General features: G+C 43.5%; 2 protein-coding genes and 1 long non-coding RNA gene across 7 annotated transcripts; 1 reads left to right on the forward strand and 2 right to left on the reverse strand.

Annotated features, from left to right (window-relative positions):
• Positions 1-370: 370 nt before the first annotated feature.
• Positions 371-787, reverse strand: LOC109401946 (uncharacterized). Of its 2 annotated transcripts, none has more exons than XR_009997994.1 (2): positions 758-787; positions 371-694 (listed from the first exon to the last, which is right to left on the reverse strand). It is a non-coding gene; the product is annotated as an uncharacterized LOC109401946 (long non-coding RNA). The 2 variants fall into 2 exon arrangements; XR_009997995.1 differs by having other exon boundaries at positions 371-712.
• Positions 788-6397: 5610 nt separating this feature from the next.
• LOC115259199 (uncharacterized) lies at positions 6398-10133 on the reverse strand. Of its 4 annotated transcripts, none has more exons than XM_062853610.1 (2): positions 9566-10133; positions 6398-9477 (listed from the first exon to the last, which is right to left on the reverse strand). In XM_062853610.1, exon 2 carries the CDS (start codon positions 8421-8423, stop codon positions 6399-6401), a length of 2025 nt encoding a protein of 674 aa, XP_062709594.1. In that variant the 5' UTR covers positions 8424-9477; positions 9566-10133; the 3' UTR covers position 6398. The 4 variants fall into 4 exon arrangements, with proteins under 4 accessions (XP_062709594.1, XP_062709591.1, XP_062709593.1 ...); XM_062853607.1 differs by having other exon boundaries at positions 6398-9502; XM_062853609.1 differs by having other exon boundaries at positions 6398-9520.
• Positions 10134-15096: 4963 nt separating this feature from the next.
• On the forward strand, positions 15097-27372 carry LOC134288523 (uncharacterized). The gene is made up of 3 exons (XM_062853612.1): positions 15097-15943; positions 23405-23966; positions 26865-27372. The coding sequence occupies exons 1-3, from the start codon at positions 15128-15130 to the stop codon at positions 26888-26890; spliced, it is 1404 nt and encodes a 467-aa protein (XP_062709596.1). The 5' UTR covers positions 15097-15127; the 3' UTR covers positions 26891-27372.
• The last annotated feature ends 455 nt before the right edge of the window (positions 27373-27827 follow it).

Consider the following 27827-nt stretch of genomic DNA (forward strand, 5'->3'; position numbering starts at 1 on the left):
CTGCTCTTCTTTGCTCCGCCTCACGCACCTGCATCATCGCGGTTCTGTCGAAGTGCTCACCAGCTCGCTTCCGCACTGCTGCGTTGGCCTCGCCTCCAGGCCGTTCTGCGAAACCGGAATCGTGTTCCCGGTCACTGTGCAGTCTCCTCTCCTGCTTTGCGCTCGACGCTGCCGGCCTCGATATGTGCAGTCGCGATCGTGTCTCGTCCTTCCCTGAACCAGCGTGAATCGATCCTCACGGCCGTGCCGTTTTGACGCAGTTTTAGGCTGTGGAAGAAAAGCCCTAACCAATGTCTCCAGTTAGTATCGAGTTTCATAAAACGCGTGGATGGGGCACCTACTTCTTTTCGAAGGCTTTTTGGCTCCACGCCGCTCCCACAGACAATCGGATTATCGATCGTAGAGGTCGTTCTGTTGGACGCATGGACGATCTGCGAGAAACGCAACTGTTAATTCTCGTTTCTAGCATAGTAACAATAAGAACTCACCAACAGAGTTGCTCCCGGTCGTACTCGTCCGCATGCTACTTGCCGCACTATTGGAGACCGTGCTGTTGAGCTCCGCTGATCGCCCGATTGGAGTAGGTTATGTGTGGCCACGCAATGCGGTGATAATGTAGGCTCTGAAATTCACTAGACGCGAGACTACTCGCCAATCACTTTCCGCGCACTGAGGCCCAATGCGTTGGGTCAAGCTGGAAAATGCAACGTATCTATTCACTGATTGTTTTCGGTCTTTTCTTGACGATTTTTCTCACCTTAGAGCAAGGAATGATCCACACTTAGCGTATCGTTTCTGCTCGCCTTCTTCGTTGCCCCAATTCGGATCGTCGATGAAGCGAAACGAGCGTCGCCGTCGTGGAATTTCTTTTCGCCGCCGTGTGGAATCTAATATCCACCGCGCTGTCTCCGAACGAATTGCGCCCGCCTACTTTGCTGGCGTTTTTACGAGTAGGAATTTGTTGGCCGAATCCCGGCACCGATGATATCGACGCTACGGATGGGGTTCTATGCTCGATTTTTTTATACACCGCACTTGTTCTTTCCTGCCGACCGAGTTAATCCCGCGCACAACACTCGTGACGGCTCCGGCAAGGAGCTTGGCAACTCGTTCACTTGCCAGTTTGTGAATAAATTCCTTTGTGATGCGAGGAGAGGCGGATGCAGCTGGTTCTCGTTCAGTGGCTGCTGACAGGAAAATTTGCTACCCGTTCTTTGATTTCAAGCGAGTGTTCCCAGTGAGTTTGTGCTCGACGTTTGGGATTTGAATTTGGGGTTTGCACACGAAATAAAAAAGCTCAAAATAGACTAATACTTTATCTAACGTAACACAACCTTACCACAGGCGCAGAGTTTTTTGTGAGCGCTGACAGGCAGCTCACAAAAAACTCTCAGACTCACTTCCTCAAGAAGTCGCAGAGAGACTTGAGCAGATCTGATGGTTATCGCTCGAGCAGACCTCAAGATGTTGATAACTACAGCCAAAACTAACAAACGCGAACCTTGTTGTTCGCCAGATCCAAAAGCTCAAAACATAATCAAAACAAACATAACGGCAGCAAGTCCTGCCAAAGGTGATCTGAACGCTCACAAATGAGCAAATGTCTCTGCGCTAGTTCTTGTCCCATCTTCTGTGCTATGCCGTTCCTGTGGCAAAACACTCAGTATGATCTATTCTAGTTTTAAGAGCTACAATAAAACTAAAGATCAAAACATGTAACGAAAATTACGGCTAGTGTTGGCTAATATATGAACGTTTACAGTGGATGTTGTCAGTCACGATTGAGTAAAGGTCGGATTTGGTCGTCCTGAATCACTACGAGCCCAGAAAGGAGGTTTTACCGCGCCCCCCGGTCGCGTTGCTTTTATGGAAGTTTTTCGTAGTGACCCCCATGCAACCGACTACCACTTAGTTCAAGACCTGTGCCTGGAAGTTTGTCAATGTCACTCGGTGGGATTCTCCACAGCAGTTTTGGTGCCCGATCGGATGATCGGCGGCGAAGCTACAGGTCCTTCAACTCCGTGGTCGACTGCCAAGGGTCCCTCACTGTCTGGCGGTTCGTTGTGTTTGAGGTTTAGACCGTGTGCGACAGATGATTCTGATGTGTTGGTCCACTGTGCTGCAAGGAACGGCGAGGTTTCGCTTGAGATCTTGGTCCTCTAGCCACTGCCGTAAGACGTGTTTCGGTGGCTCGTAGGCTCGTCGTTAACAGCTCCCTGCTCGCTGTCTGCATAGCTTGTCCGTTGTATGGCATTTGGCGTCACCTTACTAGCTTTCGGAGTCCCAATCTCCCTCGCCGGCTGTGTCCTCCTACCTTCGCTGTGCCGACACTTCTGTTGGTATTTGGGGCCATCCTCCAACTTTCAGGGTTCCAATCTCCCGAGCCCTCCGTAGGCTTCATGCAGTCGCTGTTTATGGCATTTGGAGCCTCCCTACTCGCTGAGTTGCTTTCAGGGTCCCAATCTCCCGAACCTGCCGTAGGTTGTAGTCTTATCGCGTTGTCTCAATTTCCGGTATTTGGAGCCTCCCTACTCACTGGATAGTTTTCGGGGTCCCAATCTCCCTCGCCTGCCGTAGGCGCTGCTACGTACTCCTCCTCTCCCAGTACTCCCAGGTGCGATTCCGCTGCGCCCGATAGTGGCCGTAAGCTTCGAGCCGCGTCGAACCGATTGTTGGTCGTCGATCTCCGACTCTCCACTCCTCCTATCCGGAAGCCAGCTGGTGTACTGCAGAGATCCCTGCTCCCCGTTTCCAAAGATGCAGGGTGCGATTTCTCACGATCGCGAACGGCGCGCGGTACACTTCTTGGCGCGATAGAAGTGTTGAAGTGCCGCTGATTCTCGCTGCTGATGAACCGTTGTCTTGACCGCATAGCGTGTTTTTACTTCTTGCGAAGTTCTTGTCGACAAACGAATTTGCGTACATAGCTGTATAATGGTCAAGGTGGAGAGGTAGTTTATGAAAGTTGTTGCTCATCACACCTGACTGTGGACGCTCGACCTGGTTTGGGAGCTCGACTGGGAGCTAATCCGAGATTGCCTAGGCTCCGTTGTCTGATGAGTGCCGCTGAACAACGAACTAGACTCCACTGCAGAGATGATTCTTGTGCGGTGCAGCACCGTCAGGGTCCTCCGTGTTTCCGGAGCGCGTTGTTTTTCTTCTTCACTGCGTTCCTTCTGCTACCCTTGGGCGTTGTCTGGTTTCTCGCTCTGCACCATGGAATCTTGACCGCTTCGCGTATTTTGGTGATTCTCCGAAGATAATTCGTAGTTGACAGCTGTTGCTGCTTACATAGCTTGTGGAATTACTTCGTTAGTCTGGCTTTATGTCCTTGGCATGATACTGTCCTCGCTTGCCATCCTTCACGTCTTCCAGCACGTAGAGATTGCTTCCCAGGATCTTCACCACCGTCGCCGGAGCGAATTTGGAGTCGAGTTTGCGGTTGATGTGATCCACCTTGGAAGACTGCGTGAAGGTTCTACGCCAGACGAGATCACCAACCTTGAAAACGATGTCGCGTGTCCGCAGATTGTATCGCTGCTTCGTCTTTTCGTGGTTGTTCTTTATGCGCCGGATGATGAACTGGTGGATACGACGAATCGCCGATAGCCGTACGTCCTGCGCCACTTTCGGATCGTCGGGCGTGTTCAACTCCTGCTGAGTATACAGATCAGTGTGCAGTATCAGCTCCCTACCGAAGTTCGCATAGTGCGGGCTGACACCGGTCGCCTCGTGCTTCGCTCCGTTGATGGCTGCTACGATCGCTTGCAGGTTTTCGTCCCAGCCTCGGTGATCTTCATCCAATAGGGCTCGTATGCAGGTTATGAGGACTCTGTTCACTCTCTCGGCATTGTTCACCATCGGACAGTAGAACGCAGTCTTCATGTGAATGATGTTGTGCTTGGCGATCAACGCTTTGAAGGCAGCCGACAGAAACTGCTTGCCGTTGTCCGAAAGAATGATCCGTGGTCGAGAGTATCGTAGGAAGACGTGTTGTTCTAGGAATTCCACCATTTTGACGGAGTCCGCAGATCTCATCGGATGAACGATGACGTACTTCGTCACCCAGTCCACTACGACGAGCATCACCGTATTTCCGGCACGAGAGCGAGTGAAAGGACCTACGAAGTCGACCGACACCAATTCCCAAGGTACACGGGCAGGTTTGGGACCACCCATGTTCGGCATCATTGTTCTGTTCGGCGCTTTGCTGGCTTTGCATGTCTCGCATCCCCTCACGTACCGTGCGACGTCCTCCATCATCTTCGGCCAGTAAAAGTGGTTCTGCAGCTTCTGCCAAGTCTTCTGGAATCCGAGATGCGCTCCTGATGTTGAATCGTGGAACTTCGCAATCACTTCAGCTCGCTGATTGAGCGGGACAACCTTCCTCCACCGGTGTGTCAGCGCGCCTTCTTCATTCCTACAGCTGCAGTTCTTGTAAAGCTCTTGATTCACCAGACGGAAGTCCGGAAACTTAGCCCCGTCTTGCTGCACTCGTTCCGTTAACTTCTGGTACCACTGATCGACGGAAGCATCTGCAGCGAAGACCATCGTGCTGACAATTCTGGATAAAGCATCCGGTACCGTGTTGATTTCTCCCTTCCGGTATTTGATGTCGAAGTCGAAGGCGTTCAATCTGAGTATCCAGCGACTCATGAGTGCTGTAGGGTTCTTCATTGATCTCAGATAGCTCAAGGCAGAGTGATCGCAGTGTACCGTGAACTTCGTGCCCTCTACGTACCCTCTGAACTTCTCTATTGCCCGGATGACGGCCAAACATTCACGTTCTGTCACAGAATACTTTCGCTCTGACGAGGACAGTTTCTGGGAGAAGTAAGCAATAGGATGTTCTTCCCCGTCTGTCTCCTGCGTCAGTACCGCACCAATCGCTACATCGCTCGCATCGCATGCAATGGCAAACGGTTTCGTGTGATCTGGCATCGCTAGGACTGGTGCTGCTACCAAGGCTGATTTGAGTTTCAGGAACGCGTCATCTGCATCTTTCGTCCACCGGAACTTGGTTTTCGTCTTCGTCAGCTCTGTCAGCGGTACTGCGATTCTGGAGAAGTTCGCAATGAACCTGCGGTACCAGTTGCACATTCCTAAAAACCGCTGTACCTCCTTCCTGCATTGCGGAGCTGGGAAACGCACGATGCACTCAATCTTCTCCTGATCTACGTTCCATCCGCTTTGATTCAGCACATATCCCAGGTACTTCATCTCCTCCAGGCAGAACTTCGACTTTTCGGCGGAGATCGTCAGTCCAGCGTCCCTTAGCCGCTTTGCCACTTCTTTCATCAGCTTGATGTGCTCGTCAAAGGTGCGTGAGCAGATGATTATATCGTCCAGGTAGTGGAATACGTGAGGTTCCAGGTCGGCGAAGATGTGCGTCATCAGCCGTGCCAGAGCCTGACTCGCTGTACACAGTCCGAAGGGGACGACCTTGAACTGGAAGTGACCTCTTTGCGGGACTGTAAAAGCTGTCACCGGCCGGGATTTCTCTTCCAATGGCATTTGCCAGAAGGCATCTTTTAGGTCGATCGCCGAGATGTAGGTGCATCCGCTGAGGTTGTTCATGATTGCCGATATCTGTGGGATGGGATACCCCTCGTTAACCATCACCGAGTTAAGGTGACGGGCATCTAGACAGACACGGTACTGACCGGTCTTCTTCTTCACGGCAACCAGCGGATTGTTCCACGGCGAGAATAGTGCCTCTTCTATCACGTCGAGCTCCAGCATCCGGTCGATCTCCTTATTCACTTCGTCGAGAACGTACTTGGACATGGGATAGTAGCGCTGTTTACGTGGCTTCGCTTCTCCAACGTCGATTCGATGTACGTAACGGTCTGTTCTTCCGAGTCTTCCGGGTTCGGCCTTCGGGAAGTGGCTTATGGCTTCGTCCAGTATCTGCTTCTCTTCTTCTGACAACGGTTTCATGGATTCTTGTTGCGGCGCGACCTCCTTTTCAGCCTCCAGGTTTATCGTGCAGCACACAGGTTTAATGCTAAACGCGTTCCAGAAGTTCATCCCGAAGATCACACAGGTCGGCAACGTGGGAAGGAGCAACATCGACACGACTTCATTTTTGTTGTTGTAGGCTATCGGCAATCGGGTGTACGATTGTATGCGATGCTCAGTTCCGTCTGCCGTCTTGATGCCTCCTACCAGAGCTATTTGCTGCAAGCCTAGCTCCTGCGCCATCTTTACGTTGTCGCCTCCTAGAATCGAACAGTTGGCACCGCTGTCGAGTAATCCGGTAACTTGTTTCCCGAGTATGTCTACCACTGCGTGCGGACGATTGTCGTTGTCGGGGTTGATGATCAGTGAGTTGATCTGAACTAGGTCAGGAATTGTAGAGGGATCGTCGAATTGAGGCGAGGATGTCCTACCCTCTGTTACTGGCTCCCCGCTTGCGCGTTTCCCGAGCGTTGAAGACAGGTCGGGCAACTTCGCAACGAGAATCCCTTTTGTCCACAGCGATAGCAGAACAGTACTGCCTGGGGTTTGGCGCAGTCCATGAACCGGTGTCCCCCTTCGTCACAGTTCCAGCAAATCATCGCCGCCGGTGGATCGCGAGCGTTGTTTGCTTCAGGAACTTGGCGATGGTTGTTAGGATTGTTCGCTGGCATTTGTGGGAACTGTTGGTTGGGCGACTGTCTTCCTACTGCTTCTCGACGGTCGAATCTCAGCTTCAATGCGTTCACCTGTTGTAATAGGACTTCCATCCGCTGATCCATCTTTTCTTCGTCCTGCGACACTTGTTCTGCTTCTGCACCGTAGGCTGTTTGCGAACTGCTCTCTCCATAGCTGTGAAAGCTTTCCGTTTCCAAAGCGTGGACCTTTCCAAACCTTTGGAGCGGCTGTTGTGGCTTCGATGAACGTAGCGAAGAGTTCGGTGTAGCCAGCGCTGGTTCAATCAGTGCCCCATACGGTAGCGAGATCCGTCGCTGATGATGCTGTAGTTTCCGGAGTTCGTCTAGTTCCTTGCACGCCTTCACCAGCAGACGTATGGAATGGTGTGATGCGGCAATCGGAGCGTACGTTGAGTTCATGTTCTTCTTGATGATGAACAGTTTCTCTTGATCTGTCACCGGTGGATCCACGTATTGGAAGAGAGTGGATACATCCTGGTAGAATTTGGAGAACGGCTCTTCTTCGCCCTGCAAGCGATGGTATGCTTCGGCCCGCAGAATGTAGGCGTAGCTCGCCGGCAAGAATTCTTGCCTGATCAGCCGCTTGAAATCGTCCCAGGATACCAACTCTCCCGATACGTAAACACTGCTGTACCAGTTGAGCGCGTCGTCCAGAAGCAGATGTTTGACGTTCCTTAGCAGCACATCCTCCGTTACTCCTTCCGATGCAGCGAAAATTTCCACACGTTGCAGAAAGGTGTTCAGCGACGACCCATCCTTCTCGCCCTTATATCTGAACGGCCAGTTATGGATGGCCTTCAGCGTTCTTCTTTCTTCTAACAGCGGTCTTGGAACGTGTTCTTGTGGCCTGTGGTTCAGCTGTCGCAGTAGATCGGTCCGCAGTTGGTTGTAGTCACCTCTCGCATCAGCTTCGCCCGCTTCGGTTCTTATCGGTTCATATGGCGGTGGTGGAATGGTGCTGCTCATTGTTGGTTCTCGCCAGCTGGAGTTTTTCTGCGCTTCAAACCTGTTGTTCGGGACGACTCGCTGACCAACCGCGCTCCAACCTCTTCCTCGCGTGGTACGCATGGCTTCCAATGATGCAGCGCCTCTCTCGTTGTCGTGGAGTGTTGAGCTGTCGCGTTGAGGTCTAGCTGCTATCGGATCGGTCACTGGAGATGCTGTATGTCGCTGTTGTCGCTCAGCGTGAATGATGGACGCTTGATTCGATGTACCCGAATGGTTGACTGGATTTCCATTCTCGTCGAATCCTAGGAAGTCTCCTTCAGTCACGGTCGAAGATTGTGTGGTCCCTTTTGGAACTGCACCGGTACTGCTTCTGTTGGCACTGTCACTGTTCACTGGTCTGGCACTTTTCTTCGTTCTTCCTAGCGCATCGTCCACATCTTCCAGGGAAAACTGCACTAAAAGCGCCACGGCTGCGTGTGTGTCGAGGAAAGCTACCGGTGGATCCACGATGGATAGTCTGTCCCGATAGTGCACTAACCGCGACCGTAGTAAACGAACTGCTGGGAGATCACCGCGCTTCAAAGCTGCTTCCACTTCGGGTATTAATTCGCGCACGCGAGATTGACATTGACTGATATTGTCCCCCACATCCATAACGTGGGAGGAATTGTCATAAAGTATTCCTTTTATCTCATCTTCCTGCATAAGAGCACGCAAGCGAACGGCTCTAGCCCTGCGAGGAAGTGCTCCGAGATTGTTTACGTGGCGCAAGGCCAGTTCGTAACTGATCTCCTCTTCTAACAGGCTTGCTGGATCCATGATCCAAAAGGTCTTAATTAGCCAACTAGACAAAACTAAAAATGTGGTAGGTTCTACAAATGTGCTACAAAATAACAGAATTGTGCCACAAACAGAACACAAATTCTAAAATCTACAAACCACAAACTAAAATGGTTCGTTTTGTTGGGCGCCAATGTTGTGATACGATCTCGCTGAGTGAAAATGGGCAAGGATCGGACCGGCTAGCAACATTCATACGCCACAAATTAGCAATTTAGTGTACAAACCGTTTATTTCTCATGCCTTCAAACATTTGTTTCCTTCTTCCTAATCCCTACTTCTATCTGCTTTCTTCCTCATCTGTTTCATTTCTCTTCGGTACTCACGGATTTCTTCTCGGGTGCACCCATCTTCTTCGCCGAAACTGCTCTTCTTTGCTCCGCCTCACGCACCTGCATCATCGCGGTTCTGTCGAAGTGCTCACCAGCTCGCTTCCGCACTGCTGCGTTGGCCTCGCCTCCAGGCCGTTCTGCGAAACCGGAATCGTGTTCCCGGTCACTGTGCAGTCTCCTCTCCTGCTTTGCGCTCGACGCTGCCGGCCTCGATATGTGCAGTCGCGATCGTGTCTCGTCCTTCCCTGAACCAGCGTGAATCGATCCTCACGGCCGTGCCGTTTTGACGCAGTTTTAGGCTGTGGAAGAAAAGCCCTAACCAATGTCTCCAGTTAGTATCGAGTTTCATAAAACGCGTGGATGGGGCACCTACTTCTTTTCGAAGGCTTTTTGGCTCCACGCCGCTCCCACAGACAATCGGATTATCGATCGTAGAGGTCGTTCTGTTGGACGCATGGACGATCTGCGAGAAACGCAACTGTTAATTCTCGTTTCTAGCATAGTAACAATAAGAACTCACCAACAGAGTTGCTCCCGGTCGTACTCGTCCGCATGCTACTTGCCGCACTATTGGAGACCGTGCTGTTGAGCTCCGCTGATCGCCCGATTGGAGTAGGTTATGTGTGGCCACGCAATGCGGTGATAATGTAGGCTCTGAAATTCACTAGACGCGAGACTACTCGCCAATCACTTTCCGCGCACTGAGGCCCAATGCGTTGGGTCAAGCTGGAAAATGCAACGTATCTATTCACTGATTGTTTTCGGTCTTTTCTTGACGATTTTTCTCACCTTAGAGCAAGGAATGATCCACACTTAGCGTTTCGTTTCTGCTCGCCTTCTTCGTTGCCCCAATTCGGATCGTCGATGAAGCGAAACGAGCGTCGCCGTCGTGGAATTTCTTTTCGCCGCCGTGTGGAATCTAATATCCACCGCGCTGTCTCCGAACGAATTGCGCCCGCCTACTTTGCTGGCGTTTTTACGAGTAGGAATTTGTTGGCCGAATCCCGGCACCGATGATATCGACGCTACGGATGGGGTTCTATGCTCGATTTTTTTATACACCGCACTTGTTCTTTCCTGCCGACCGAGTTAATCCCGCGCACAACACTCGTGACGGCTCCGGCAAGGAGCTTGGCAACTCGTTCACTTGCCAGTTTGTGAATAAATTCCTTTGTGATGCGAGGAGAGGCGGATGCAGCTGGTTCTCGTTCAGTGGCTGCTGACAGGAAAATTTGCTACCCGTTCTTTGATTTCAAGCGAGTGTTCCCAGTGAGTTTGTGCTCGACGTTTGGGATTTGAATTTGGGGTTTGCACACGAAATAAAAAAGCTCAAAATAGACTAATACTTTATCTAACGTAACAGGTCCTGAGATGTGAAAGTGGAGCAATGTGTGTACTTTAAATTTATGCTGGTCGAAGAAAACCATGGAAATGATCTGCCAAAGTGAACTAAGGACTGTATCGGAAATTAACTATAAACATTCAAAATGCTCTATCTCGAAGCACGGTTGGTCTTTTTATTCCGGTTCTTCTATGAAATCTTCAGAATATAGTTAAGTTTAGAACAGCTTGAAGAAATTTGGAAAATGTTTAGTATTATTGAAAATATGGCTCTATGAGTATACCACACAAAATAACAATCTGTACAAACTGCATTTTTTTGGAATTTTTTTAACGTTTCAATCATTTGTAGCGAAAAAAAATTGTACGGGGAAAAATCTAAAAAATAATGATTATTACTAGCAGTTATGTACACATAACATATCACTTAAAACCGACTTTTAAAATTCTTATTTTGGATAGAAAAACCTCCAACATTAAGAATACGGTCTTTCCCAAAAACACCTACTTTTTGGTCGAACTTTGACGCTCTGTTTTAAATATCTTCAGAGGTTATAAAATTCCGTTCTCTGGTAAAACTACCTCTTCAATAGATTTAAATACAAACCCAATCGAAAAAAAAATGCAAATTTTCAACTTAACGTATTTTTTTATTTGCGTAATCGTTCTTTGAAGACGTATAAAAAAGGAGTTCCTCGAAAAATGGCCTTTTTTCATTTTCAAGAATTGCCCTAAACTGCGGAGGGATTTTTTCTTGATAAAAATAATTTTCCTGTATCATGAGCATTCTGGAAAAGAATATATTTGCGGAAAAATGAGAGAAAAAATTGAATATTTTCCCACAGTTCTCGCAATTTTAAATTTTTAGGAGGTGTCCAAAATTTTAAAAACATATGTGCAATCTTTGAGATAAAAGTCCAAGTTAAATGATTATTTTTTGAAAATCAGAACTGCCATTCTTTATTTAAGAGATTTATATAGTATCTCCAAAAATAAAGTTATGTTTTTTTCGAACAGCTTATTTTTCAGGCAATTTTGAACGTTTATAGTTAATTTCCGATACAGTCCTTAAAACAAAAAAAAAATCAAAGAAATTAAAGAGATTCGAACTTGGAACTTGGAAGTGATAACCAAGTACGTTACCTCTAGGTCATTTTGCCTAGCTCTGCCGTTAAGTCTGAATCAAGTTCTAAATATTTTTCTCTAGCATGGTTTTCGTGAAAACGCCATTTTTCGATCAGCCAAAGTGAACCAAGTGTTTGATTTTTTTCAAGCTTTATTATTCTTATTAGCCTTGTTGTTCAATGACGGCTTCTGTGTTAAATTATCAGTATGAGGTGTGTCGACATAACGCAGGTATTTAAAGCCAGATGATTTTTTGTATTGTTGAGAATAAATAGATTCTAAAATGCAGTAGATTTGGTTCGGTCTGGCTGAATGTGATTTGGAAAAATGGCAATCAGCACCATCCAAACGTGTTCAATTCTCTCACAGATTGTTACTATGAGTCGGTTAGAAGTTAGAAATTTGACAGCGATGAGCAGAACTTGAAATGTTCTTCATCTGGACCAAAACTGGAACATTTCGCTGATTCTATGGAATGGTTTACAGTTCACTCTGGCTGGATGCAATTTTATTTTTTGTATGTTCTGCCAAACAGAAATTTTGAATTTACTCCACGAAGAGCTGTCAGAATTACTGTATTTTTACATGGAAGGAGGATCATCAATTTCTTCATCCAATGGTTAAGAAAACTCAATTTTTCAAAAAATGGTCTTTGGTTCGGTTTAGCAGAACCCCGACCAAATGGCTTTCAAAGTTATTTACAAAAAAAAGTTTAAAATAGGCGAGTGGCAAGGAAATTTTCTGGGGGGATTCATGTGGAGTTTCAGAGGTCTTTCAATGAAGTAAGGAAGGTTGGTTTCAGACGCGTTTCAAGCCATTTCTGGCCGTTTCATCAGGTTTCAGAGGGTTTTGTGGAGGCTTCAAAGCTTTCAAGCGAGTTTCACGGAGGTTTCATAGGCGTTTTAGGGGGCTTCACAGGCTCTCCGCTGTGTTGCAGCGTATTTCAGAGGCGTTTCAAGGCGATTGATGACGTTTAGGATCGCGTTTCACATGCTTCAGGGGCGTTTTCAGGGGTTTCATAGAGTCTCAAGTGCATTACAGTCCAAATAACATTTTGATTACCAATTAGTCTTGTAGAGGTTTTGAGAACCGTCATAATACCTTATGGGGCTGTCCATAAACCACGTGGTCATTGGGGGGGGGGGGGGGGTTCGGCCAATGACCATTTTTTATGGACAAATAAAAAATTTTGTATGAACTAATGACCACGCGGAGGGGAGGGGGGGTGAAAAGTCCCAAAAAAAATGACCACGTGGTTTATGGACAGCCCCTATGACACATTCTACCGTGACGTTACAACGTTTTAATTTTTCACTATAACTCATAAATTCGATCGTAAGCCCTCAAATATTTTTGCATGTTTGGATTCCTTCTAAATTCCCATTAAGTTATAGTGGGAAATCTGAAAGAAAAGACGTCAAAACGTTGTAACATCGCGGTAGAATGTGTCTTATACCTTTTCAATTGATCTTATGACGGTTCTGAGAACCTCTACTAGTTTATTTGTCTAAAAAATGTTACTTGGGAGGTCTGATTCCAGGGGTTTTCAGAGGCATTTACGGATAATTTTCAGCTGGTTTCAGAGGCGTATGGCTACATCTTGCTCCAGGAACAAAAAAGAACAATGCGACAATGATTTTTCATAAGGGCCTAACTTGCGTGATCGATTTCTCTTCGTCGACTCTCTCTTTCGCTAATAACTTAATCAAAATAAACAAAATCATTATTCTTTTTGTTTCTAGAGCAAGCTGTCGTCTTCGCATTTCAACCAAAAATCTTTGGAAAACTTAATCCACTTTCCGTAATAACACAAAGAGAGGATCGATGAAGAGAAACCGAAAATGTCAGTTAGGCCCTAATGAAGAATCAGTGTCGAAATCATTATTCTGTTTGTTTCTATAGCAATTCACGGAGAAAAAATATTGGTAACAACAACCAAATCTGTCTTAATTTCAACCAAAATGCCATATTGAATTTTGCACAAACAAAAATTAGGTCATTATGAACCACTCACCCTGGTAAAACCAAACTAAAATTCTATGTTGTTTGTTCTAGTGACAATTAAGTCGATTTAACCATTTTTTGTTCGGGACAACCAAAATATTGGTTGCTTTCGTTTGACAGCTTGCGAAACAACCTAATGTTTTGGTTGATTAAAACAATGCGATTAGTTTGCTTTTAACAAACTTTAGGTTCAAACAACAAACAATGTAGCATGATTCAAGCAATTTTTTTCTTGAAATCAAACCATGGTTTTTCTGCCACCCCGCTTCCCCTTCACTATTATATTTTTCTTATAAAAATATTACGGAAACAAAAACATAACGAAATATACGTACGTTTTTATTAGAAAACAACAAAGAGAAGTCTAACTACTCATTGTTTTTTTTTTTAATTTGGAATTTGCTACCATCGTTGTTTTTCCAGCTTGCACCTGGCTTGCAATCATGTCCAGAATGGAATCTCTTTCCCCCGGATGTTTTGGAGTTGTTTCGTAAATTGTAAGGTATCGAACGTCGCTTGAACTCGGTGGGCTCCACACATATCGGGCTATTTCTGCATGGGCTTTGCCGTCGCTAAACACTTGAAAGAGAAATAATACATATTTTAACAAGTACGAATTATCATCTTTAAATACACTTTCTTACCAAATATTTCCCGGTTGGCGGCAGCTAATTTCGAAAGAAATGTTGTAAAACCTAATTTCTCACCGTTGCAACAACTTTCTTTTTTTACAAGAAAAAGCTACTGTTCGATCACCAAGGTAAACAAAACGGAACAACTCGAAAATCTAGTTTGTTCAAAACCAATTCTCTTGTTGTTATTTCGCCAAACAAAACTTCACTTTATCTTACATATGCATTTGGTCACATCTACCTAGAATTTTAGTTTGTGTTCAATCTTGCATAGAAAAAACGAACAACCCGAAAATTAATATAAACAAACCAATGTTTTGTTGAAAATACGTAGTTAGACAGCTTGCAACAACCAAAATGTTGGTTGTTTATAAAGTGTTTTCGTAGATCTAAGTAACCAAAACAAAGTGTTTATTGCAAACAAAATGTTTGTTTGAAATCCATTTATTTCAAGCTATAAGAACAACAAAATTCATAGTTTGGAATTCAACCAATGTATTTGTTGTTTCAACCTAGCCTAGTTTTTCTCCGTTTTGTAATAACATTTTGTAATAACACTAAGAGAGGATCGATGAAGAGAATTCGAAAATGTCAGTTAGGCCAAAATGAAAAATCAGTGTCGAATGATTTAGATGGTTTGATCTAGTTTTGGGAACAAGAGAATCGATGAAGTGAAATTTATCAAATCTAGATTGAGTTTAAATAAGGGCGAAAGTAACATGAGAGAGTTCTCTTCATCGACTCTCTCTTCCTCAAATTAAAGTGACAAGATGCAAGTATGGTTGCACTTTATGGTCATAAATCGCTAGGTTGCGATGCAATCTAGCGTCTAAGTGTAAAAAAGTTCGATTGAATTTGCATCTTGTCACTTTAATTTGCAGAAGAGAGAGTCGATGAAGAGAACTCTCTCATGTTACTTTCGCCCTTATTTAAACTCAATCTAGATATATCACAAAGAAATCGAGAATGATTTTTTAGGTCCTTACTAATTTAATTAGTAAGGACCTAAAAAATCATTCTCGATTTCTTTGTGATATATTTTTTCACTCAAACTCACAAGTTTGTTATTATTATTATTATTTTTTATTTTTATTATTATTATTATTACATAAGTTAGTTGTAAAAAGACCATCTTTGAGTTGCAGTACTTTAGACTCGAAAAATTCATGTGAAAAATGTTGCGTGATTTTGCATTGTCTGTGAGCACTTAAACTAACATCCTCCTTTCTTTCTCTCCCTCATTCCGCAGATGGCCGACGAATGGGAGACGCCCTCGCGCAGAACGCTAGACTTCCTCGCCGGTAGCGGTGGCAGTAGTAGCCGATCCAGTTCTCCAAACTCCAGCCTCCAGCACATCCCGGCGTACAATTATTTCGACAGTGCCACCCAGCAGCAGCTGCAGCACTATCAACCGTACCCCTACGCTGCTGCTAGCAATAAGAAATTCACCAGCACCAGTGCCACCAAAGCAGCGGACCACCGGAACCGCCGCCACAAGATGTTGGAGCGGGCCGCCTATGCCAACCGTAGCTTTATGCATCACAACGAGTACGATCTGTATCCGTACCAGGAGAAGCACCAGCATCAGCCAACAGTATTTCCACGGGGCGGCGCCGGATATGGGGGTGGGTTCGTGTTCCCATCATCGCACTACCCGGTCGATCCAGTGCCGGACCACCGCAGCAGGAACGATCGACGACGCCACAGCATGCACCATATCGCCCAGCTGAGCGCGTTGAAGATGGACGACTTGAAGCAACGGTTCGATGAGTACAGTTCGTCGGCGGCCGTCGGCAGAGGCGGAGGTGGCGAGGGTGTTGCTGCTAACAGTGGAGGTGTGGGTAGAAGTAGACGTTCGAGCCCGCGCCAACAGCAGCCCAGTAGTGGGGGAAGGCTTGGCTACAGCGGCAGCAAAAGTTTGGACACCTACGAACGGACGTCACCAACTGAGAACGCAGGCAGCGGCGGCAACGGCGGTAGCAGACTGAAGGGAACCAGTGCGAAAACACCAAAACGTGGATCAAGGTCGTCGCAAGGATCGACGGACAGTAGTCATAGTTCTCATGTAAGTGAATGTTCGTTGTGTGTGCATTGCGTGATGGGCATAAGGAATAATCATAAGGTATGATTCAAGTGAATATTTTGAAGATTACTAGGTTGATGGGCAGTTAGGATTGAGTCGTAGTGGATTCATGAAAGTGTGGAAATGTCTGTAAGTTAAACAGCCCTCTGTTAGACCAGTGATGTTCAACCTTTTCTATGAGGTACAACAGATAGAGTTAAAATGGTCAAAGACGGACATTGGACATTGATACAGACTGTCTCAGAAATTATAGATACACTAACGATTGCCTATACCATTTCATTTTGAGTACAATATTCTAGAAAGTTAAACCTTATAGTTAACATGTGAAACACAAGTTTTTGTTTGAAAGAGTCAGTTTTATTTATACAATTGAAAAATATGAGGTGATTTTGTTTTTGTTCTCTTCGTAATAAAGGATTTTGTTAGCCAAGTTGTCTCGGAATAGTTATATAGATAATTTTGAGTTCAACAGATTTTTGGTAACACTCCACGATGGAGGAATCAAAGTTGTCGAAAATAGCATTAGCGCTGCCACATTTCACAGTAAAACCTGCGACAAATCTTCGTCAGAATACTACTGAAGGAACTCTTAAATGAATTCATCGTGGAATCCAACGCACTGTAGAATAAAGAGTTCAATGGTTCCTGCTTCGTATTGTTGTTCGAAAAAATAAGGAATTCTTGAAAATAGATTAAAACATTAAAGCATGGAACTTGGTGATAAATGAGAAGGATTTCCAGCGAAATTTATAAGTTTTTTGAAGTTCTGAGGTTTGATTTGATTTTGAGTAAACGTATGACTTATTAAAGTCGAAGTCCATAATTGCTTAAGCATTGTTATAGAAGAACTTTTGCAATATTAGGATTTTTTTTTCAAATTAATGTTTAGGCGGATTTAATTTTTTATTACGAAGTTTTCAGAAGTTTATAAACATGTTTATAAACATGTAAAAATCATTTATATGTAGAAATTTCATTTTTTTCCAGAAGTGAAGCTATGTATCATTGATTGCCACTAAACTTCGTCAATATTGTTCATTACAATCTCTCCGAAGCTGCGTTTTTTTTTTTCTAGAAATTCTTCTTGAAGCATCTCTAAGTAGGGGGGGTGGTGGTAAGATGGACCGGGTGGGTAAGACGGACCACCGACTGGTTTTGTCACTTAAAGAGTTGAAAGTTGGCTTTCTTTTACGATTCACTCTATCTTCTTATCAGCTGATGATTATTGAACCACTCCATGAGAGAATACATATGTCAAAAGTGCAAAAAATAAACAATCATTCACCTGGATACACGCTTTTGTGATGGGATCTAATTTTGAGGCGGCAATAAATAAGCTTTTTTAACATTAAACTGCTAAGTTTTCGCATTTTATTTTGAGTTTCCCAGTTGTTTTGAACTGTTCCGTCCTATACACAACGAAATTCAGGTAAATTTCATGGATTATGGATAACGGTGGTGGAATGAATATTTTGCGTTGTGTGGGGGTAAGACGGTCCGCCTTGTGGGTGGGTAAGACGGTCCGCCTTGTGGGTGGGTAAGACGGACAGTGTTGGAGTTACTTTGATTGTGCCATGAGAAACACATTAAAACCCAAACATTATTCACAGATTGAAATCTATGGAGTACAAAAATGATTGTGGAAGCCGTGTAAAGAATTTTATATTGATTTTTTTGTATAAAAATTCATTATATTAGATTTTTTGTTGTTGAAACAGTTTCAACTTTGTAAAATTACCAGAGCATTGCATACTGTTAGGCGTTTATCAGTATATGGAGGCTTCCAATTTACAAAATAGATTTTATATTGCAAAAACGCGTTTCGCTAAGAGATTCGAAGCTAAAGTTAGATTCTACTATGATTAATCTACCGAATATAAACGGCCACAAACATCATTTAACACAATTTAATGGCTTATTAGCAAATTTTCCAAACGTGTCCATCTTACCCACCCTACTGGTCCGTCTTACCCACACTGTTGAAAAACGTACATTTGGAGATCGCTTTTTAATTATCTCAAAAGTTATGGAAAATCAAATTTTATTGCAAAATCGGCTTGCAGACTGTAAAGTACCTTAGTTGAAGTAAATAGTATGGAGATAAAATTTTAATAATCGCATTGTTTACACTGTCAAAATAGAGTGTTTACTAACCATGTCCGTCTCACCCCCACCCCCTCTACTCTGCAATGAAAACCAATCAACTAAATGTCATGATCGTATTTGAGGGGTCCAAAATCAAAGGGGTGTAAGTGACCATTTTGTCGATTTTAAGCTGAGCATATCAAAGTTCTTTAGATTCCAAGCTTTTTAAGATTATTTTACGATGATTAGAAAAATTACAATAAATCGTTCAAAATTGGGTCGATTTTCAAACTCCATACATTTTGTATGGGGTGAAAAACTTTAAACCTCTTTTACTCGAAAGTAGGTTGTTGTCACTTACACCCCTTTGTTTCTACACCCTCATTTGTTAGAAACTTTTTCACTACGAATATTTTGTTTACGATCGGTTTCACATTCAATTCTGGATTTTCGTTGGGAATAAATTATAATGGGTACCCTTCTTTCTTATGTTGCTATGCTAATGTCGCGAGTTAACATTCTTCCACAATGAGGTCAAAACTTGTTCGTATGAATGATGAATATACCTATTTTCACAATTTTTACTCCATTCTATATTACAGGGCTGGTAGCAAGAACTGATGGTCAAAATAGTTATTTTAGTGACCAAATTCTCGAAAATAGTGACCAAATAGTGACTTGCAGATACCAAAAAAGGGGCTAAATAGTGACTTTTGGCATAAAAATTTGCTTAGTGAGGAAACATTGTAGGACGAATTTGATTCAGAAAATCTTGGGGTACCGCATTATGAAAAAAATCAAGACAAACTTTTTGTACAAAGCTGCATGTATCTACAATTTTCTAGCACATATTGTGCAGAACTAGATGAGCTTGGCATGAATGTAAATGGATGTGCCAACATTGATCTTTAGTCGATTCCGATAGAAACCCATTAGGCATCATTGATGGAATTTCTGAAAAAAATCTTGATAAAGTTAAAAAAAAATGACAGATGTCCAGGTTGATAAAGAAATTTTGGCGATTTTATCTGAGGAATTAGAGAAGACACACACTGAAATTTATTCAACAAGATCCTGAACAGTTTTCTGTGAACATAATTGCGGATATTTCCTTCGCATATTTGTAGACCGATTAAAGGTGAACATTTTTGAGTGATATTTGCTAAAATTTCAACAGAAAATTCTGTCAAGAAAAAAAAATAACAGTATTACAAACTTCATACTTTGTGGCAGTGCATCGAATGCGCAATTTCTTATGAAACTCTTGGAGAACTTCACCATGTCATGAATTTCACCATGTTGGAATAATAGATAGACAAATCGACACTGATTCTTCATTAGGGCCTAATTGACATTTTCGATTTCTCTTCATCGATCCTCTCTTTGTGTTACTACGGAAAAAGTATTGAGTTTTCCAAAGATTTTTTGGTTGAATTGCGAAGACGACGACTACATCTTGCTAAAGAAACAAAAAGAAAAATGATTTTGTTTGTTTTGATCAAATCATTAGCGAAAGAGAGAGTCGAAGAGAAATCGATCAAGTCAGTTAGGCCCTTAAGAAAAATCATTGTCGAAATGCTTAAAAATGTGTGAATAAATTTGAGTAAGTTCTCTAATATGATTTCTAGAATATGTTTGCAAGAATTCTCTCAAAATAAAAAAAAATGAATTCGTGGAAACAAATAACAGAAAGTAATTAAACAATTTTGATGGAATTCTTTTAACATTTCTCTACATACCCCCTTGGAAAATTTCAGAAGAATTACAAGAAGAAAACTCCAGTTTGCCTAGTGGTTAAGGCTATGGATCGCCAATCCGGAGACGGCGGGTTCGATTCCCGTTCCAGTCGGGAAAATTTTCTCGACTCCCTGGGCATAGTGTATAATTGTACTTGCCTCACAATACACAAATTCATGCAATTGCAGGCAAAGAAAGCCCTTCAATTAATAACTGTGGAAGTCCTCAAAGAACACTAAGTTGAAGCGAGGCAGGCCAAGACCCAGTGGGGACGTAGAGCCATAAAGAAGAAGAACAAGCAGAAAACAAGTTTTTTTTAATACATATGAAAACGTAATAGAATTCCTAATTTACTTAAAACGTCTGATATTATTATTTACTAATTTATTTGAATTGTTTCATAGCTTCAGGTGAAATTTATAATATGTTGTTACAGGCATTCTAGGAGAAGTTGTTTATTTTAATTTGGGACTTAAAATAGTGACCAAGTCACTAAATAGTCACTAGATTTCCGCAACAGTTTTACTACTTTCAGTTTTACACATGATCTAGGTCGTTCCAAAGCTCCATGAAATGTAGGTACAGGATCTACAAGCGAAACTAGTATTATACGAATGACTACTCTATACGCCCCAGACCAATGACCCTTCTAACAAGTAAATGGAGTATTGTATTGATCTGTATAGATGGTACAGATCTTACAAGATCTCCATGGAATATAAGCCTATGTGTTCAGTCCACAAACAACCAGTGCTTGTGCAGGTCTTTGAAGGTCCGTGTCCGCAAAGGAATATAGAGATCTGCAAAGATCTGTATTGCTCTTTTAAGATTATTCAAGGTCTTTTGGTTGTTCCGTGCACGGTTCGCTCTCATTATTTGAGGTGTTTTAAAATTTGAAATAAACAATTTCAACACCATGAAATTACAAGGGCATTACATACTTTTGGGCGTTTATCTGTGTATGAAGATGCCTGTTCCAATTAACAAAATAGATTCCAATTCGTAAAACCACGCTTCACTAAGAAATCTGAGACCACATTTACCGAGAAAAGCGATCATGACGACCAAATGTTTTCTCAGAGGTTTTTAATGGCCAATATGGTGATTTTATATTGGAATATTCCAATCATCGCCGACAACTTGATTGGAATTGATAGCAGCTAGTAGTAGTCATTTTTTTCAATGTCTCCCAGGGATCCTTAATGTGGCATCATTTAATAATTTAACAATTTTGGATATTTTTAATCCGTATTTTTTCAATTTCCGAAAATAGTTGAAAAAAGTGACTTTTTAGGTGAAAATAGTGACTTTAGTGACCTGACCTTGAAAAAAGAGACTTTTTAGTGACCAACCCAAAAAAAGTGACTAAGTCACTAAAAAGTGACTTGCTACCAGCCCTGATGTTATCAAAAACATCGTTTAGAAAAAAGGAGCCTTCGCATTTGTAAACCCGACCCTATTCACATCACTTGTGTTATAACATTTTAAAAAATATGCCTTAAAAACGTAAAATAGGTACTGGTTTGTTTATAACTTATCATTTAGAAACTCATTTAATAAGATTGTCGTTTTGGACTGTATATCTTGTAAATGCAAATATACAAATGATGGCTTTCTCGGTCTAGGGTCAATCTAAACGGCTAGTTTTGGATTACCCGACGTTTCGGCCGGCTTTATTTGGCCGTTATCAAGAGAAAAACTAAAACCATTGCACATTTAGTATACTTTAACATTAAACATCGATTACTTGTACCTACTCAGTCTACCGTTTTTTGTCTTATAGTTTAATGCCGTCGTCATAGGGGGTGTGGGCTTCTTGTTTTCTGCCTGGCATTAAGCCACAAGACAAAAAAAACGGGACTAAGTTGTAACAAGTAATCGATGTTTAATGTTAAACTTGGGGTTTTTTCGGCTTTCAGTCACAGAAAAAGCGTTGATTATTTCAAATCATTGCCTACGTTTCGATCCTGTGGTTGGGATCTTCATCAGGGCTCGATATGAACCAACTTATGAAGATCATGTTGATTACACGGAGGATTGTCGTTTTCATGAGGGTTGAGCACCGCACTTGTAGCATTGGACCATCCAGCACCCTGATTGAGATGGTGGGTGGGTGGTACGTTTGACCGTTCGAGTCGCAACACTTGGCACTTTGGGAATACTTCTGTTCTTGTCATCATTCACAGTAAACTAATTTCACTTGTAGAATCTGTTACCTGGAGTGAAGCCTTTGAACGACCTATAACACCCGTGGAACTCAAAATAACATCCCATTACGTTGTACGAATCTTCAATAGATTCAATAGAACATCAATAGATAACAACACTGTGAAGATCAAGACTACTTTTATAGATAAGCACGGTCTAAGTTCTAAAAAGTTTAGAGACCTGAGAAGTATTCATGACCTGTAAAACATATACTTGATATGAGATCAACCCATAATACAGCACTACCAGGAGTGCCAGATGTTTCCAAGATCTAGATTTGCTAGCTGAATTTCGATAATTGTTTCAAATATAATGTAGGGGGATTAGGGGCATAATGGACACCCTAAGCAAACGGGTACGTTAGACCTGTATAACGAAGAAAAACTTAACATATTATCAGTTGGCTTACAACTTTTACTTGTTTCCTACGTATTTCAATCATTTATAGCAGGTAGAATGTCTTTATTGTGAAGAAATAACGATTTTTAAATCGTGTGTTTTTTGGGGCTGGCAGGAAAGGTACGGGGCGAAATGGACACCCCTACATATTTTATGCTAGTTCTTTGATTACATCGATCAGTTAAGTCATATGCCTACGGAGATCAATGCCAGAGATATAATACTCCATCTTAGACGAGTTAACATATCATCAAATTGGATAAAACAAATTTTAGGCAAAAATAATCGGAATGATTTTTTCCAAACTCTCTAAAACGCCTAACAGTATGCAATGCTCATACATCCATTCGTAATAGCCGGTGTTCATTTCGCCCCGAATCGACTACAACATTAAAATTGCTATTTTTAGTAAATTCTGATCAAAAATAAAATACTTCATCCATTGCTAAATCTCCGTATACATGCAGATAAGGTAACAAATCAATTGTTTTTATGGTGGACACACTCCAACACTCATAATACTTTATTTGCTGCTGCTACGAAATTATAAGAATTTCACCATATGAAAAACATATTTAAATTTCAACGATATTTTGATTATTTTGGAGCAATATAAATGGTACTTTTCAAAAATAGCACCATGACTTGTTCCTTTACTCTTATGCATTAAAAGTTTAACATAAAAGTCAACGGTTTCGCCAAAAACAGGGGTGTCCATTTCGCCCCGGGTGTCCATTATGCTCCTAATCCCCCTACTACTGCTTGCCTGTTGCCTTCTTTTTTTCCTAAAATGACAAAACTCCCTTTTAGGAGTGCGTTGAAAACCACTGCCCTAGAGAATAGCTCAAGCATGACCCTCTTGTTGCGCATCCAAGTATAACGACGACGACGACGACGATCACAGCGCGGCCAGCGCCGATCGCCGATAGTGCCCACCATGTCTCTGCCCATTCCCTCATCCAGTTCAAGTGCCACCTTTGGCTGAGAATGTCTTTTTCGTGACTCTTTCAGAGCGCTTCATCCGGCTCGCTACTGCTGACGGTAGCGAACTTGGAAAACTTTGCTAAAATCCACAAGAAGCAGGAGTCCAGCTACGGCACCAGCAAGGCCATGGAGGAGTACCTGTCGTCGACGGTGGGGATCGTCCCGGCGGCCGCCATTATGGACGCCGTGGGCAGCAAGTACAACAGCAATATCACAATGAAGTACGGCGCCCGCGCGGACGAGGCCACCTCAGCAGCGGCAGCGGCAGCTTCCGCGGCCGCGGCCATAATCTCCATCGAGGAGGTTGACTCAGACTCGCCCCAGCAGCAGCAACAGTCAGCATCGGATGAGCAGAAACAAGCGCATCGCCACTCGCTGCCATCGTTCCATCGATCAGCGAAAACCAAAGATCCGGATTCGGTATCAATGGCCAGTTCCACGCATTTCACCATGGTCAACGGGGTCGGCGGACCCCAGCGGCTGCCCAAGGGTGGAATCTGCTCCCGAGGGCACCAGATCACCATACTGATCGTGACGATGAGCATCGTCTTCATGGTTGGAATCTGCGCGGCGGTGTTCTTCCTTGAGAGTGAGTATTGGTGCTAAATTATTATCGTATATTTATTATAGTGATTTTATTTTTTATTGGGGGCTTATTTGATTACGAAAATTGGCTTCGGTTGTGCGTTTTTCCATTATATTTTTAAAAGGAGTTCCTTCTGGAATTCCAGAAGGGATTTCTTCTCGAACTTCTTCAGAGATCCCTTTGGAAGCTCCTCCAACGATCTCTTCGGAAATTCATTTAGTTATTTCTTCTGGAACTCCTCCTGGAACTCGAAATCTTCACCAAGAATCCTTCGGAAATTCCTCCAGGGATTTCTTCGAGTATTTTTCCAGGGATTCCATCGGGAAATTATTCCAGGGATTCCTTCTAAAATTTCTTCGGGAATTGCTCCAGGGAAATTCCCCCAGAGATTCCTGCAGAAACTCCTTTGGAATTTCTTTGGGATCTCCTCCGAACTTCTCCAATCTTCAGAGATTCCAATGGGAACTCTTCCAAGAATATCCTCAAGAGTTCTTTCAGAATCCCTTTTGGGTTCTTCCGGGAATCCCTCTAGGGATTACTTTGAAAATTCCCCCAAGGATTTCTCCGATAGTTGGTCCAAAAATTTCTTCGAACACTCCTTTAGAGTTTTCTTCGAGAACTACGCCAAGTGCTTCTTCAAGAATTCCTTAACGGAATCCTTCGGAAATTTCTCCAATGACTCCTTCAAGAATTCCTATGATTCCAGAGATTTCTTCGGAAACTCCTCCAAGTATTTCTTCGAGAATACCTGCATGATTTGCTTCGGCAATTTCTCCAGAGACTCCTTCGGGAATTCCTCCTGGGATTCCTTCGGGAATTCCTTTGAGAATTCGTGTAGGTATTCCTTCGGGAATTCGTGAAGGGATTCCTTCGGGAATTCCTCCTGGGATCCCTTCGGGAACTCCCCCAGGGATTCATTCGGGAGCTCCCACAGGGATTCCTTCGGGAATTCATCTAAGGTTTCCTCCAGAGAGTCCTCAGAGAGTTCCTCCAGGGATTCCTTCGGGAATTCCTCCAGGGATTTCTTCGGAAATTCCTCCAGGGATTCCTTCGGAAATTCCTCCAGGAATTCCTTTGGGAATTCCACCAGGGATTCCTTCGGGAATTCCTCCAGGGATTCTTTCGGGAATTCCTCCAGGGATTCCTTCGGGAATTCCTCCAGGGATTCCTTCGGGAATTCCTCCAGGGATTCCTTCGGGAATTCCTCCAGGGATTCCTTCGGGAATTCCTCCAGGGATTCCTTCGGGAATTCCTCCAGGGATTCCTTTGGGAATTCCTCCAGGGATTCCTTCGGGAATTCCTCCAGGGATTCCTTCGGGAATTCCTCCAGGGATTCCTTCGGGAATTCCTCCAGGGATTCCTTCGGGAATTCCTCCAGGGATTCCTTCGGGAATTCCTCCAGGGATTCCTTCGGGAATTCCTCCAGGGATTCCTTCGGGAATTCCTCCAGGGATTCCTTCGGGAATTCCTCCAGGGTTTCCTCGTGGGATTCGTTCGTGAATTCCTCCAGGGATTCGCTCGGGAATTCCTCCAGGGATTCGTTCGGGAATTCCTCTAGGGATTCGTTCGGGAATTCCTCCAGGGATTCTTACGGGAATTCCTCCAGGGATTTCTTCGGGAATTCCTCCAGGGATTTCTTCGGGAATTCCTTCAAGGATTCCTTTGGGAATTCGTTCAGGGATTTCTTCGGAAATTCCGGCAGGGATTCCTTCGGAAATTCCTCTGGGGATTTCATCGGAAATTTCTCTAGGGATTCCTTCGAAAATTCCTCTAGGTATTCCTTCGGAAATTCCTCTAGGCATTCCTTCGGAAATTCCTTCAGGGATTCCTTCAGGAATTCCTCCAGGGATTCCTTCAGGAAGTCCTCCAGGGATTCCCTCGGGAATTCCTCCAAGGATTCCCCCGAGAATTCTTCCAGGGATTCCTTCGAGAATTCCTCCAAAGATTCCTTCGAGAATTCCTCCAGGGATTCCTTCGGCAATTCCTTCAGGAATTCCTTCGGGAATTCCTCCAGGGATTCCTTCGGGAATTCCTCCAGGGATTCCTTCGGAATCCCTCCAGCAATTACTTCGGGAATCCCTCCAGGGATTCCTTCGGGAATTCCTCCAGGGATTCCTTCGGAAATTTCTCCAGGGATTCCTTCGGGAATTTCTCCAGGGATTCCTCCAGGGATTCCTTCGGGAATTCCTCCAGGGATACCTGGAATTCCTCCAGGGATTCCTTCGGGAATTCCTCCAGGAATTCCTTCGGGAATTCCTCCAGGGATTGCTTTGAAAATTCCTTCAGAGATTCCGTTGGGATTCCTTCGGGAATTCTTGCAGGGATTCCTTCAGGAATCCCTCCAAAGATTCATCCACGAATTGCTCCAGGGAATCCTAGAGGAATTTCTCCTGAGATTCCTTCTGGAATTTCTACAGGGATTGCTAAGGTATTCCTCCAGAGATTCCTTTGGGAATGCCTCCAGGAATTTCTTCAGGAACGCCTCCAGAGATTTCTTTGTGAGTTTCTCCAGTGATTCCATCCGGTATTTCTCCAGGGATTCCTTCGAAATTTCTTCCAGGGTTTCCTTCGAGAACTCATCCAAGATATCCGATCGGAAATTCCTTTAGGTTTTCGATCTGAAACTCCTCCATTGATTTTTTTTTAGAATTCCCATAATGATTTTTCCGGGATCTTTTCCAGAGATTTTTTTGAGAACTTCTCCAGAGATTATTTCGATTTTCTATCATTTTACCACACGTTTACATCGGCAGTTTCTTTCACATTCTCTTTGAATACATAAAAAAACATTGCCTTTTAACACTTGCTTCTAAACAACTCATTGAATATGTATAAAACAGCCGCAAAGCGTTAGCTAAAATTCAATTAACCTAAAAGTTTCCCTTTTTCATCTACTTACAGTGCGTGCTAGAGAAATGCCCAGATAGAGCGGACGACGCTCCGAGGAAGAACAACGCCATTAAAACTAATCACCGAAACCGGACCAACGCAAAACAAAACGCTATACCTATAGATAGAGAGTAGTATTCAGGAATCATTAGGGCTCCTTAATCAAATACAACCACAACCGACACACGTGTAGCCATATTTGAATTTAAAATTAAGCAAACAAAAAATCAGCGAAGCATCCAACCTTTGGTCGAATGTGCGATGCCTTACCTAGAGTTGTTCTAAGTTAATAAGCATTCCTAGTGAAGACAGAAAAAAAACTAACAATCTTCTGAGCCAATGTGAGGACCTTAGGCCCAATTATCACACTATTTATTACAACATCAATCTGAAAATGCCGGAAGCTGTGTTACAACAGGGGATCGTAAAATGATTGATGAATCATATTTTCGTTCTATGCATGATTGTCCTTCTAATCCAACCTTTACATTTAAAAACATGAATTACAAAAAAATAACGTGGGACCAGGGATGGGAACACTCACTTGCAAAGAGTTACACTCACTTGCTATTTTTTCAGGTCAGAAGCGTTCAATCAAGAAACGATGTATGGACGACTTTTGCCTTGTGGTTTTGTCTCAAAGTTTGCCGAATAAAGTAGGGGTCGCACACGCATACCAAAGTCGTGACAAAGCTGTGAAAGCGACTCTCCACGAGCTGAGTTTAATTTACATTCACCTCGTGGAGAGTTGCCTTCGCAGCTCCCTTACGACTTCGGTATACGTGTGCGATCCCTACCTTATTCAGCAAACTTTGAGACAAAACCACAAGGCAAAAGTCGTCCATACATCGTTTCTTGATTGAACGCTTCTGAGCTGAGAAAATTTCAAGTGAGTGTAACTCTTTGCAAGTGAGTGTTCCCATCCTTGCGTGGGACCGTTATGCATATAACCTAAATGTTAGCATTTTTGAGTCC

This window comes from Aedes albopictus, chromosome 2, assembly GCF_035046485.1.
Source record: "Aedes albopictus strain Foshan chromosome 2, AalbF5, whole genome shotgun sequence".
Classification (NCBI taxonomy): Eukaryota; Metazoa; Arthropoda; class Insecta; order Diptera; family Culicidae; genus Aedes; species Aedes albopictus.